Genomic DNA, 14,954 nt, shown 5'->3' on the forward strand with positions numbered 1-14,954 from the left:
AGCACCGTTCTAAAGGAGTAACCAGACTGTGGTGACCATGTCAAAGTTGGCGTTGGGAGACACATGCTCAACGTTAAACATGTCAAGATGAAGAAAAACAAACTTTGCTTTTCTATCTGCTGCTTAATCTTTTGCGAGGTCACAAGGAGCTGAAGCCAATCCTGGCCCTCAAAAAGAAAGGAGTGGGTACACTCTAGACCAGGAGTGTCCAAAGTCTGGTCCGGGGGCCAATTGTGTAATAAAATGCAGCATTTGTGGCCTGCCAGCATTATGCATATAAAAATACACATTTCAGCTTCCTGGACTATTTTCTCAGTGTGATTTTACTTTTAAATATGAAGGGCTGAATGATTTTGGTAAGATGTGATGAAAAGTTAATTAGTATTCAGTTTAATGGTTCAAAGAACGTCTGGCAGTCCACTTCAACAAATATGGCGCAAGAGAAGAACGTGCAAGCTCCATAAAGAAAGACCGTAGAGTTAACCAATGATCTAGAAACTGTGAGTTGGCACAGGACCTAACTACCTAGAACACATCACTTCTTCCAAATCCATCATCAACTGTGGCGTTCAAAAATAGGCTGAATATTGCTTGTGCAACAACTTATAAAACCAAAACAGGGGAACAAGTCAAGACAAGTCTGTTTTGGGGAGCTTTAGCAGAGACATCCTGGCCTCTAACTATTAGCCCGGTGCCTGGCACACACCCCTCTGGGACAGATGCACCTTGTTGTGGTGGTCGTGATTATCAAAGATGTGCTGTAGGTCTGGTCTTTTATATACCAAGCATGAGCTTAATGATAATATCAGGCCAGTCACTGCTACTGCAGGAACCTATAATATCAGGCCAGTCACTGCTACTGCTCAAGGTTCAAAAACCAGGTTCCTGCCTGAACGAATAGAACATATCAGGTCTACATTCCCCTTGTAGGACGTCTTTATTGGTTTCTCCAAAGAGAAAATGAATTTATGAGAGAAAATGACTTCTTGGCCTCTTCTAATGTCTTTACTAAAGTAATTAAAAATAAACAATCTGACAGATGGTAACTGAGGGTCAGTAACATGGTTTTAAAACGCATTACCAAACTTAAGATGTTTCAGATGTGTTACATCACTGGGGATTCTTTTAGTTGTGTGTTGTGTCTAATATTTAAGGTTCATAAACAAATGATGCATTTTAAACAGTAAGTCAGATTTATAGGAGTGTTTTTCATTCACCATTTTGACCTAAATCATTGACAGTAAGTGAATAAGACCTTGTCATGAAATCTTTCTGTTGTTGAACCTTGAATTGGTGGAGATGTTTTACTGATGATTACAAGGCAAAAAAGTTTGAGAGGTTGCAGCTGTGCTTGGGATACAGGAATGTACTGATGGAATGTGGTGTGTGTGTGTGCGTGAGAGACAGTAATAATATCAGTGTAAGGACAGAAGAAGGGAGACAGAGATGGGGAGAATAGGGAGCTTTGGGTTTCAGAATTCAGGAGGCAGAAACAGCAGCGAGGTCTGGTTGGTGCAGGGCCAGGGCTGGGCTGGAGGTCTTCAGTCTTCCTCCCCAGTCAGGTCTTCCTCTGCAGTGGCCTTCTCTGGAATGGCCTCAAGGCTATGTCTGCTCTTTGACTCAGAGCCAGCAGTGCCAGTCCCAGCTCCATGTTTGCTCAGGTTACAGGTCAGAACAGCACAGTGGATCTGCCTAAGGTTTTCCTGGACTTCAATCTTTGCGTGCTTCAGTAGATCCGCCTGGCCCTGCAAGTAGAAAAAATAAAAACAGGTCTCAGTGTGAGAGTAGAGAACAGTGGCTGCAGACCAGTGGCTCACAGAAACACAGATCAGTTACAGTTAGAAACAGTTTTGGTGCACGTCTTTCACAGAACTGTCACATGACCACAATGATGGTAAAACTCCTTCAACAGGAAATTTGCCCATCAGCTCTGACCTTTGACCTTGTCAGTTTGTTGAGAGGAAGTCACAAATCCTGCAATGTGGTAACTGGATGTTCTTCAAACAGGAAGATAAACAAACGACAGTCATGGTTGTTCTCACCTTCAATATTGTGATGTTCCATGTGAAGCTCTCCACCGCCTTATGCAACTTCCTGCCCTTCAGCCCCTCCTTCGCTGCCAAGTCGTGGAGGTTCTCGTGAAATTCCATGGCTGAGAGACAGAGAAAGATAAACACAAGGACAAGTGTCCAGTCAGTCCTTGTGGTTGAGATTCATGGAGATGTGATGTGAAACAGCAGAGCAGCAGTGGGGTGACAGGAGTGTGGAGGCAGCAGAAGTAAGGCGGCCTGTTATTAGTGTGAGGAAACATTAGAGCACAGAGGCTGACATCTACTGTCAACATTTCACAGTCTCCCGCTGGAGCTGTAGGGGAGTTGAGTCAGTGCATGTGCACTCACCCTCACCACACTCTCTCTCTCTGCACTCACCGCATATCTGCACTGTGATAAAGTACATGATCACAAATGCTGCGATTGGCAAGTGAACTGCACATAGACGCTGTAGTGTCCTGTACTGTATCTAAACACATTAAAAAACCAAATTGTGCAGAAAGTATTAGATATTGTTTCCGAGGTAGGCTCTTGATCTGACTTTAGAAGTAAAGTCGTTTTTATTTTGAAGATATGAAGCTGATGAAATTTGGGAAACGTTACGAACATTATTTCATGATGTCAAGAAAATCTGTTGGACTGTGACATACAGTTTCACCTTACCTGAGTCATTCTAATGAACCCCTAATATGGTATCTCTTTTTGAGTATTTTGATTTAAAACTACAGTTTGATTACTCAATCTGAAGTTATATCGCTTCACTTCTACAATTTTAACCTGAAAAGTTTTATCCAGGTGTCAAATGTTAGTAGGAATGAGCTAACGTGCACTGACAGATCCTAACAATGTGTTCATAGGAAAACGTCCAAGTAAATCCAAGTCAGCTTTAAAAGCACAATTACAAACAGAAGGAAAAATGATGAAGCGGTATATCAAAAATAAAATAAAACATGAATGGGTTTATATCAGTTCCCGTAAATAAACAGAAAAAAAACAAAAAGAGTAGCAGTTCAGTTCCCGTAAATAAACAGAAAAAAAAACAAAACAAAGAGTAGCAGTGTAGGTAGAGGGAAGATTTGTCTTCTGAGGAGGTTTCACACCTCCTCGCATCTCATTCCCTTTGTTTATCCCTCTCCTAAGAAAGGACATGTTTATTGCTTAATGAGCTGCTGACATTGTGTCAATAGAGTAGAAAACAATGGAGAAGAATAGACCTTCTTGTTATTGCAGAAGAAATGTGAAAGTCCCTCTCTCACACAGCCTGTATCTGCTAAACACACTGGGAAATACCAAAAACACGCTTCTGTCCTTGAAGCTACACTGTGTCCTCAACTAGAGCCAATACACAGAGCCTTGTTAGTGCTGTTGCCGTGGAAACCTGGTGTGTATTTGAGAGGGGTTAGAGGGACCCTCTTCTTGTGAAATCACTATGAGTGTGAAGTTGGGCTGTTTTTCAGCCTAAGAGCTGAAGAAAGCATGTCTATGAAGAGACAGACAGAAAAGTAAGTGGCTGGCTAACTTAGCACGCGTTACGTCTTTGAAAACTCATCACATCTGTTTGTAGGTACCAACTTGGCTTTTTTTTTCTCTTTTTCTGCTCACTTCCTGTGCTTTAACCAACATGTAAAATTATCCCCCTTGCTCTTTAATCTGACTTGTTTATCCCTAACTACATAGCTGCAGCTGCTGCTGTGCACGTGAAGCATGACTGTGCTAAAAAAGATGCACTGCGTCTTCTGTCTGATACGCACACAAACACCAGAGAACACACACTCAATTAACTGGCACCTCATGTTGCCTAGCAACGTTGCATGCAGTCTGTCAGGCTGCTCCTTGTCGTTTTAGACTGGGATCACTGTGATGTGCAGCCGTGAGACGGTAACTGTACGCTGAAGGCAGCATAGAGATACAGTAGGATGTGGACATTAACGGGGGTGTTCCCTGAATCGATCAGATCTTTTCTGACTGAATTATCCCTGAAAATGTGACTGTGTCATTTGAGGGGCAATTATTTGGCAAAACCTATATCTTTTAAGCTGACTTCTTAGTCATTTGAGGGGCAATTATTTGGCAAAAATCTTTTAAGCTGACTTCTTAACTGGTCCATATAATGTAAATAATATATAAATTGTCAACCAGTGAAGCGCAAACTTCTGGAAGATCATTATAATTTACAAAGAAAAAGAAAAACGTATTGGTGGCAAAAAATGTATAAGTCAACACTGCAGACTTTTTCAGTAATTGATTAGTCACTGTCCAAGGGATTCATAGTTGAAGGTTTGAGATTTAACACAGCTACAAACACATGTGCAAACACAGTTTTGCTTTAAAGGCAAAACCAAATTGATTATAAATTAGCGCCTGTCTGTCTATGTCTGTTATGTTCAATGTAGAGTCACAGTGACTGCTGTTTCAAACACCATGTGCTGAACATTCAAAACGGCAATAAATCATACAGACATTTCACTGTAAAATAAAACTGAATGAACAAAAACAAAGTGGACAAACATGTGTTACTTTGTTAAAGTCCCAGTGACAGAGGTTTGTGTCTTTTTACAAACATGATTATTATTCACACTTGTCATAAACAGATGAGGAAACAGACATTTATTGCTTGGTTGAATATCCACATAAGAATCTGATTACTACCCTGGAGAGTGCATCTGACATTAGAATAAAACAGTGGGTTTTTGATCTTAGGGTCACAGCCCCATGTGGGGTCGCCTGGAATTCAAATGGGGTCACCTTAAATGTCTAGTAATTAAAAAATACAGATAAAAAAACTTCAACTAATTATTTTTTAAATTATGATTAAAAAACCCACAAACAATATTAAGGGAATGCATTCTTTCATGAACATAAATACAATACAGCATATACATACATATATATACACACACACAAATACGGTATGTATATATGTATGTATATGTATATAAACTATAGGGATATAAATGTATGTATATACAGTATATATGTTTGTAATAAATGTAAACTGTACACAACAGTATATGTTATGCAGTTATTGCGCATGGTTTCTCTATACATTTATTGTATCTAATGTGGTGCGTCGAGATAGACACAAAAAACATGACAAATTGAAGCTGAACCTGAAGCACTGTGATACTTTCCATCTTCCAAATCCTCAGTTAAAGATGACGCACTAGCTCTCTTTTTATAATTCATTGTTAGAGAGATGATAATATAATGTCATTTTGGGCACTAAACCGGCTGCTGTGTATTTGCAACAGCAGTATAACAAACTATATATAACAAAAACGATTAAAAAAAAGTTACATACATTCTACAGCAGAATGTTTAAAGCTGTATTCTATGCTCGCCTTTTTCATTGTTGCACCAACAGACAGACATCTGTAGAGGAAAGACTAAAAGTTCCATTCAGAAAATAATGAGCACAAAATGCCTGCAGCAGGGAAATTACGTAACACATTAAAATAATGCAGTGCCCTACATAGTTTCTGAGAATGTTCTATCTCACAGTTGTACTATTACACAGAGGGTCCCTGCTTTTACCACGTCCTTGACCTATGGCGTTTCATGGCTGCATGTCCCCATCTCCCATAAATGTATTAAGCACAGGAACTAGTTGGCGAGCGGTCGAAGATGTCATCACGTGGCGCTATAGCAGCTGTGTTCACATTCGCCAGTTGTACGCCATACAATGGATTGTGCTGCATTCTTTTTTTTTTTTATTATTTGTGTTGTTGTTTTTTGCCCTCCATTGTGGCTCCCAAGTGTAAGTCAGACTCTTTTGATGTGTTTATGTCCCAGATTATGATGTTACCACTGTGTTAGCGTAGGTGAGTTATATAGGTATGTACAGTATGGGAGTTCAGACTTATGTTGAAAATCGAGTGTTGTTGCACTGTAGGAAAGGAATTCTGACGTAAGTCGAGGACCAGCTGTGATGTATTGACATTCACATAGAACATGAAGTCTTTCAAACGTCACTACAGTGAATACTGCAATACTGCATCTCCACCACCACAGCTTAATGGTGCATAGTTACTGGATGACCTTTTACCAAATATTTTCTTTAATCTTAACATTAGCATTTCCTTAAAACGAAAAACACAACCAGCAGAGCAAATTAATTTTTACGATTAATTAATTAAGTCAACAGTATATATTACCATGAATCAGCATTTAGTATTAACTGAATAATGTGTCTTCACTAGTGATTTATTGCAAGCATTTTTTTTGCACATGTGATAGATTATTCACCGTTTCAGTAGCTGTTACTGCTGGAACCTTCCGCCTGCTCTATGGGGGAATTGGTTTTGTAGTGACCCAGTTTCCACACAACAGAGCAGAGCATGAAACCACACACACCAAAGCATAAACACACACACACACACAGGCAGTCAGTTTAGGATGGAAAATAAATCAATGTTCATGTTCATCTGACGCTCATCTGTGGTGTCCTACTTTTAGTTTGTATTTTAGAACAGTGATCACGGAAAGAAACAAACTACAGAAACATACTACTCACATTTTTAAAATTCACTAGAACAGTGATCACGGAAAGAAACAAAAATACTACTCACATTTTTAAAATTCAATGTTTCATAGTTATTGCTTGGTTACAAATATATGTATGATTTATAATAAATGGCTACTAAAAAAATAATTGTATACTTCGAAGTCACCTTTTAATCGCATGAGCCAAATTATGTTCAATTCAAGTTTGATTACATAATATTCTGACTAGCATTTAAAATAGCTAAAGTTTAACTAAAGTTTGGATTTATTTCTTAACGTGTCATTTGTAGTACCATCTCTGTCCATCAGCCTCGGGCTTTCTGTTTCTCCTTGGTTTGCTTACAAGTTTCCCTTCTATGTTTTCACTTTGATGATAGCACAACACTGTTTTATGATGTGTCTGTGATGTAATAATTTGGGTTAAACAGTTGTATAAATGTGTAAATGTTAAAGAACCTGTGGTCAGATGTGTGACACAATGGATTTCTATCATTACTGTAATCCATTTAAAGATGGCAGAGGTCACTCAGGTCATAGAGCAGCCATTTTTATTAAATGCTGTATTATATTACACCAATAGATTTAAGCAATTTTGATCAAACCATTCTGCAAAGGTTAAGTACAGGTTGGTCAGCTGCAGAAAAGAAACGATTTAAAAAGCAAGGTCTTGCTTTCAAGTACCAGGACAAAAAAAATATTATTATTTTATAAGTATTTTTTACTGAAAACCAATAAAGCAGGGCCAGGGTAATAAAGGTCCAATCATTGCTGCCTTCTCCTCTCACTTAGAGTAATGACCCTACCAGCCATGATCCCAGGATAAATGAGCTCTTTGTGCTACTTCATTGAATTAGTTCTCACAAAGTGCTTCGTTATCAGGGACATTAATCTGAAAATAGAATTTCTTCTATTTACCTTCTTTTTTTTTTCTTGATCCTTTCATATGATGTTTCATTAAATGCGAATTGGCGCCGAATAAAAGCCTGACCCTTTTGAAGACTAATGACATCAACCGCAGATGATTACACAACTAGGATTTTACCTTCTGACTCTGTCTGTGTGTTTTATTTACAGTCTCAACTGTGTCCACCGTTACATCAGATTAACATGTGGGTGAGAAAATGCTGACAGAACCAGAAAAAAACACATTAAACACACATGTGAAGGACTTCTAGGTTTTGCAGGGATCTGGTTGGCAGTAGTTCAAGAGCTCCCAGAACAGTCCGACATTCACCCTGCTCTAACATAATTAAAGGATCTATAGCTGTGATTTTCTTTATGGGGGAATATCACCTAAGAAACACTAAAACCACAACCAGGATATGAAAAAAAGTTAACAAAAAAGTTAACAAGAAACTGAGTGAAACTGGGGCAAAACTTAAGAACACAGAGGTTAGGATGGAAGAAGTAGAGAACCAAGTGGCCGTGGTAGACAGATACTGGCCAAATAGATTGTCAACATGCATAACAGAAAATGTATTTGGATTTTGTATTCCATCTCTCCAGTAAGCCAATATCATCAAAAAAAGCCAATACCGAGTTACAGTCAACATTTCAGTCTAACCCATATTTGTCAGGAGCTATAAGCTTTCATTGTTTATCCATCTTTTCTTCACCTACCAGCTTTTTGAGTTTGCAGAATTCTGTCATACACTGCATCTGAGGTCTCCAGAAGAGTCTTGCTGGTCTGGATTACCTAAAGAAAAAGAGACAAAACATATTGTTCTAATTCGTGTCTATTTTCCAGATCAGCAAAACTAACATCCCACAATAAAGCAGAGAGAGCAGTCTCTGGGTCTGGTTGCAGGATGTTTCTATCCAGGGAGGATTCTTAAAAAAACAAGCTGTTATTAAAGACGCGTTAGTGGGCGAGGTTGCCTAATTGCTTTTTTGAAAGGCAGAATTAGAAGGAAGGAGACACGAGCAATTACAGTGTCTTATAAAAGCTACTTTGCAAGTAGGAAGTGCTTGTTCTGAAAATACAGATTTAAATTTGGAGGTCCACTTTTTCAAAGGAGAAATGGCAGCTTGCTTAAATGCGAGAGAGACTAAAACCCTCTGATGTGAGTCAGAGTAGTGCAGTATATCTATGAAGCTGCAGCTGCTCCAGAAGCTAAGTTTAGCTGTCATGCTCTGCATTAATTGAGAGCACAGTCCCACCGGACCTGCCAGTTCTTAAGACTCTCACGGTGGCCGTTAAAACAGACACAAATGCTTTGGGAATCATTTATTAAATCCCCTCGTCCCCACGCTGCTCCAAAATAAGCTTTGCTTTCAGAGGATGGTGTAGGAGGTTTATGATGCATAGATACAGTATCTCATCAGAGTGAGGTAAACACCCAAAGTACTGAGAGAAAACAACCAACAAACACACCTGTATGGATCTTCGTTTCTGGTTAAATTAGTCCGAGTTTAACTGATTTAAAAGAAACATTTCTGCCTTTGGGTAATTAACTTGCACGTTCGTTTGTACACTCCCAGAGCGCCGTAAGTGCCCAGCAAGGTTGTGCCACACAGCTGCCAAAGAAAAACAACATTTTATTCGGTTTTTGAGCAACAAAGCAACTGTACCCTGGAGATCGATCTCAGTCTGCTCTGTGACCACGCACCAAAGAAAGAATAAGAATGAAAAGTGAGCAGGCGGCTGGGTGGTGCCAAGGAGGGAGAAACACTAAAATGGAAACTTCTACTAGCAATTAAATGTCAAAAAAAAAAAAAGTATAGAGCAACATATTATTTCTGGAGGGTCATGACTAAAAATGTTTAGGAAAAAAAAACTTTTAATGATCAAATTGGGATGTTTGGAAGCATGAATTTATGTTTTCAACAGTTAAATGCATTCCATCATGCAGTTTCGTTCCGCAGTTGGGTTTGGTAAAACCTGATCCTGTGTTTCAACCACTGGGCGTGTTGGCCAGACATTGGTGTTGCGTCATCTATGTAAATAGAATGATATCATCTCAGTGTGTCCACCCAGAAATTTTCCATGTTAAAAAAAAAAAAAAAAGAGAAAAATACAGAGGAACCAAAGAGCCACATTGTCTCTCCTCTCTGTTTTATCACGATGTATTTTAAAAAGGCTTTTTGCCGCCACCATTATATCATTTTCATGCTCATGTTATGAGTAGTAGTTCAGTTTCTTTATATAGTACAATAAGAGTTTATGCCGGATTATTTAAAAAAGTGACCCATTTCCTACAATATGTATTTTATATGATGGAAAAGAGAAATGTAGTTTTCAATGGTAACAGAAGTTTTCTCTGCGACAGGTAAAGGATCTTAGAATAATGAAAGAATATTCACATTTGAAACTGGATCACCCTGACTGTTAAATATCAGGATCATTTATTTAGGAAGAATGCCAGGTGTAATACCTGAAAAACAAGTATGTTTTAACTGCTGTTCTTGCGAGTATGTTTTTCTTAAATTTAAATATTCAGGACATTTGATATCTTATTTTCATGTTTTCACTTGGTTTTTGTCTTTTTTTCAAAGACAGCTAGGGAAGCACCCCTTTGATGTTGTGTCTTCGAAAGCATGGTCTCACACATCCATGCACTGAATCATAATGTTATGCTACTGGTTCTCATGACTAAGTGATTGTTGCTGTTTGTGTCAGTTGGCTGCAGCTGCACCGGTGACACATGGACCGGTGCAACTGGCGTAAATTGGGGGGGGGGGGGGGGGCTGGTGAAGAAATTACAGTGTTGGTGGCACACATGGCAGCTTGAAATGGCAGCAGCTAGAGGAACATTCCTAGGCAAACTTGGGAACTGGACCCTGGTTACTGACTGAAAAATATCTTTCATAACAATGCATGAAAAGAACTTGTTTAAGAAAACATTCTGCAGGATGAGTTATATTTTACTGTTATGTAAAATCACATTACAAGATAAAAAAAAAGATAACGATTACTGATAAAAAAAACTTTAGTGTGAGAGCTTATTGGGCGTCACTCTGTATATACTGTGTAAATATGATTTTCACATCTGCAAAATATTGTTATACTTTTGATACAGCATCTCTTCTTACCTCACAAGCACTTTGGTCATCTGGTATGGAGAATGGAAGTTATTGGAAAGTGGGGTTGAAGAAGCTTTCCCGGAGGCTTAAATTTTATATATATATATCACACTCTCACTCTAAATCTTATGGGGGTGGGGGGTATTTTGACCAGATTGCCAAAAGCATTACCAGCATTTTAGATATAATTGGTTTTCAACCATTGTTTCTTCTTTTTTGTGTAGAGAAAAAAAACTATACCAGTGTTTCCCCACTTTTTTAAGCCACTGCAGACGTTTTATCCCATGTGCTGCAACAAATAAAATGTCACAAAAAGTACGTGGAGTGACAATTTGACTTTCAGTATGAAACCCAGGCCTGTTTAGTTGTACACAATGCTGATACACCCACAGGAACTAAATAAGGACAAACATCAACATCTTGGGGTCTCTCTTCTTTTTATATTATAAATTATATATTATTTTATAGTATATATATATTTACAGTATATATATTATATATATAATATATATAGCAGTCATGCTTTAAAATTATTATGGATAATTTTCTACAGTCCTCTTGAAAATCTCTCACACTACACCATGTAATTCCGCTGATAATCAAGACATGCATTCTAAAACCACTTAAGCCTTCATTTCTAATTGATTTAACATTGGTCCCTCCTTACCCACTCCTTCTCCAAGTCAGTTGTCCTTGTGTTCAGTCTATCTGGGACCTTCTGTCTGATTAGAGCAGTAGGGATACTTCAATTTGTCTTTTTGTCTCAACTACACTCCCTTCTTTAATTATTCACATTTGAAGGTGAATCAACTGTGCAACAACAAAAGTGACACCAGTAAGCATTCAATTGTGTTTCAAGCACCATTACAAGAGCAGAGCACATATACAGTAATGAGGACAATTAATCACGTTCGGCTTGTCCTTTCATCAAGGGTCGCCTAAGCAGTCGTTTGCACAGTGATGTGGCAGATGCCCTAAGTGATGAAGCCCAAACTGGAATTTGGAGGACTTAATTTTGGTTTTAATTAATGAATTACTTTTGGTTTAAGCGTGGTAATGTCTTTCCAAATGCCTTACATTTGCCCATGTTTATTTTTATTAAGCATACAGTATAACTGTCATTTAGTTCTGAATCGATCTTACTTCAGTCCATTACCTCAAGTTATGGACAGATAGATTCTGCTGTTTATTTTAATAAAAATAAAATAAAAAACAATTAAATATTTTGACTTGATATAGTTTTGATTGAACTTATCAAAGAGAACGCTATTTCTCTATAGAGTTAGTGAGAATTCTGGTTTTGTAAAAAACCCTTGTGGAAAATCTGAGGGTTTTCTTTTCATGGTATTTTATTGTATTGTATTTCTAATACCTTATCATAAATATTTTTTCCCATTTAAAATAAAGGACGAACCCACCTTGTTTTTGACTAATAATAAGAAATATCATTAAGTCCCGTGTGTTGACAATCATTGTAGACAGGTTTTCAAATGTGAGTTGCATTGTCATTTTTTAGTGGTAGAAAATGATTTTTTTTTTCGTTTTTCAACTTATTGTTCTTAACTTAGTCGTATTCCTTTTCACGGTTCCCTCCCTTGTAGATATTTTTAAGCAGCTTAAGGGCAAGGACACATTAAGTAAGGAAAGGTAAAATCTGTTTGGTACACAATAGGCAAATAGTCGTCAGTACGATACTAGTTAGACAATGGTGTCTTGTTTTTCTCTCTCTGCTTTTGCTGCTGTCTGAATGTGCCATCTGTAAAAGGGAGGAATGAAAGAACAGAACAATGCATTTTAGGAATATTATTCTATCTCAGTTACATCTGTTTCCTCAACTTCTTCCTACTAAGTTTTCTTCCCTGTTCATTATAACAGTAGTCCTCCATTTCTGCAGCAGGCCACGTGGAGGCTTCTTTAGACAAAGAAGTAGCACGTAGTAAGTTGTAGCTATTACCTCATCAATACTATCAATAGTTTCTCCAGAATGCTGCTTCTCTCTCCTCATTATGTTGCCCGTCACTCTTTGCCTTTATAACCATTACTTGACCCCAGATACAACAGACATTCAGTGCCACAGTATTCAGTCAAAATACTTTATACTTTGTTTTACTTATAGAGATCATAGTATTGTAAAACATCACATTATTATACCATCCGATGAATGATACAAAAAAAAATGAATGTCAAAATATTTAACCTCAGTAAAATACAAGGATTCTTAATCTTTGATGTGTGAAAAGATCAAGGCAGATTAGACAACATGATGTGCGGAGGACAAAAGAATTGTCTGAGAACAACCTCTGTGGTGTGCCACCTATCTCATTGATTTAATACTTAATGAAGCCCTCAACCCATTACTTAACAATCTCTGTGCAATCCCATTAGGAACAGTGAAGCCAAAATATTGATTCAGGAGTCAAAGCTAGTTTGGTAAATGAAATGTGATCTATTTTGTTTATCAATTAATCAGTACAAGTGTTCTTTTAATGAACAGCCTTCCTCGTTGGATTGTGGGTGCTGTTTGTCAAAATGAATTGCCATTTGTACCTTTTATAAAATCTAACAAAGCCATGAAGCAATCTAAAGTCAGAGCCTCATGATTGTAAAATACTATTATTAAATATTTGACACGAGCTGTATTTATTATAAAATGAACATTATTTATATAAAAAAAAGTCTTGTTAAACCAGATGGCCATGTTCTTTTCTTGTACGCTAGCGGATGACATGATAGTCCAAAAGGTTTTGAGTTATATTTTACGTACATATAACTGTCTTCCATTGAATTCACTTTATGATACACGAAAAAATAAACATCCAAGATTCTGACTCACCAAGTCGTAAGAGGTGACCACTTTCTTCAGGAACTCTGGCAGCAGGCCTTGAGGCTCCAAGTTTGGGTACTGATCATTGAGGTCAAACACAAGGAGTGGGTTAACATCTGGTCCAGTTAGTCGCGGGGAAAGAGCCAAGATGCACTGTTTCAGGTTTGCAACCGCAGAAAGACCACACAGCTCTTTAAAAGACACTATGGCGTTCTGCAAAAACAGAGCACAGAAATGCAGCTGCACAATTGGAACGTTTTAAAAACATGCCAACGAAAAACAATCATTTGCGATGGGGAACTATGAGGAACCACACAGATACACAAAGACATACAGTACAACATACAGCCTAGTCCAAATCTTCCTGGAAACTAAAAACCAACACATACACAACTTTAGAAGCCTTTTGAGGAATACATGCTGTAACATATGAAGATGGAGCACTTTCAAGCAAATTCAAGTCTAACCTGCACGTTTTCTCTGAGGTCAGTTGCCTCTCGAAGTGGTTGAATGGCTGTTTTGAAGACATCATCAACAGCCTTGATCAGTAGCACTCTCATGCTGGCATACTCTCGACTTTTCTTGCCCTTGCGTACAGAAAGACCTCTTTTATGTGGTTTGCCGCCTCCTCGTCGATTGGTTATGGCCACATGAACAAACAACAAGGTATGTGGCAGAACTTCCCCAGTCAGAGACTGAAGCGGTACGTGGCGAAAACCAGGTTGGAGACACTCAAAGGGAATCGTGTATTGGCCAATAAACTCATCCCCAATGTAGTCGTCATCCAGCACCACGAAGCGCACCATTGCTAGCTCTGGCAAGTTAATCTGAAACTCAAAGCTTTCGTCAAATAGAGGGGTGTCACCATTTTGGTTGACAGTTTTAGTCCTTTGTTCAGCACAGTCCGCCGGAATGCCGTGGATCTCCACGTACACATAGGGGTCGACAACATCTCCTTTGGCACCTGAGCCTTTGGGTTTGGGAAAGTTTTGGCCACTGATGATTTTGATGTGTAAAAGCTGTGGAGAAACACCAGGCACTGAATCCTTTGTGTTGGCACTAAAGTACGAAACCTGCTCCCTCATGATGGCGGGACGCAGCACATAGCCACAGTTTCCATTCTGACGGAACCAACCAATGTTTAAATCCATCATCAGGCCTGGAGTCTGGTAGTTCATTGCCACTATCTGGCAACCACACTTCCAAAAATCTTGTGGATTCATGTTGCTCGAGTCAATTCGCATTGGACTGGGGTAAATTCGTGCCAGGAACTTCTTGTTATAATTAACAAAGTCGCCGGGGAAGTCACTTGCACAGCGGCTTGCAAAGACTTCATTGAATGAGCACAGCTCCCAGTGTTTCTGACTCTGAAAAGATGTTGGGAAGTCTCTGAACTCCACAGACTTGCACAATGTTACCAGATCAGAGAGGTCCTTTGACAGCTGAAACTTCTTGGTCAAAATGGTTTGTTGTTCTGCAGACTCTATACTCACCCTCTGAGACATTTCTGCCCCTTCATCCTCATCTGTCACTTCACCTTCTGAAGCAGTGCA

The 14,954-nt window shown here is 38.6% G+C and overlaps 1 protein-coding gene across 1 annotated transcript in view; it reads right to left on the reverse strand.

Annotated features, from left to right (window-relative positions):
• Window positions 1–1,254: 1,254 nt before the first annotated feature.
• plcl2 (phospholipase C like 2) overlaps window positions 1,255–14,954 on the reverse strand; it is a 28,782-nt gene continuing 15,082 nt past the window's right edge. The window contains 6 exon segments of the mRNA XM_008323281.3: window positions 1,255–1,745; window positions 2,043–2,152; window positions 8,175–8,250; window positions 13,411–13,614; window positions 13,869–14,942; window positions 14,945–14,954. The exon segment at window positions 14,945–14,954 is cut by the window's right edge and continues 1,403 nt beyond it. Coding sequence (XP_008321503.2) covers window positions 1,542–1,745; window positions 2,043–2,152; window positions 8,175–8,250; window positions 13,411–13,614; window positions 13,869–14,942; window positions 14,945–14,954 — 1,678 coding nt within the window. The 3' untranslated portion in view covers window positions 1,255–1,541.

Source organism: Cynoglossus semilaevis, chromosome 13 (genome assembly GCF_000523025.1).
Source record: "Cynoglossus semilaevis isolate Cse_v1.0 chromosome 13, Cse_v1.0, whole genome shotgun sequence".
NCBI classification, from domain to species: domain Eukaryota; kingdom Metazoa; phylum Chordata; class Actinopteri; order Pleuronectiformes; family Cynoglossidae; genus Cynoglossus; species Cynoglossus semilaevis.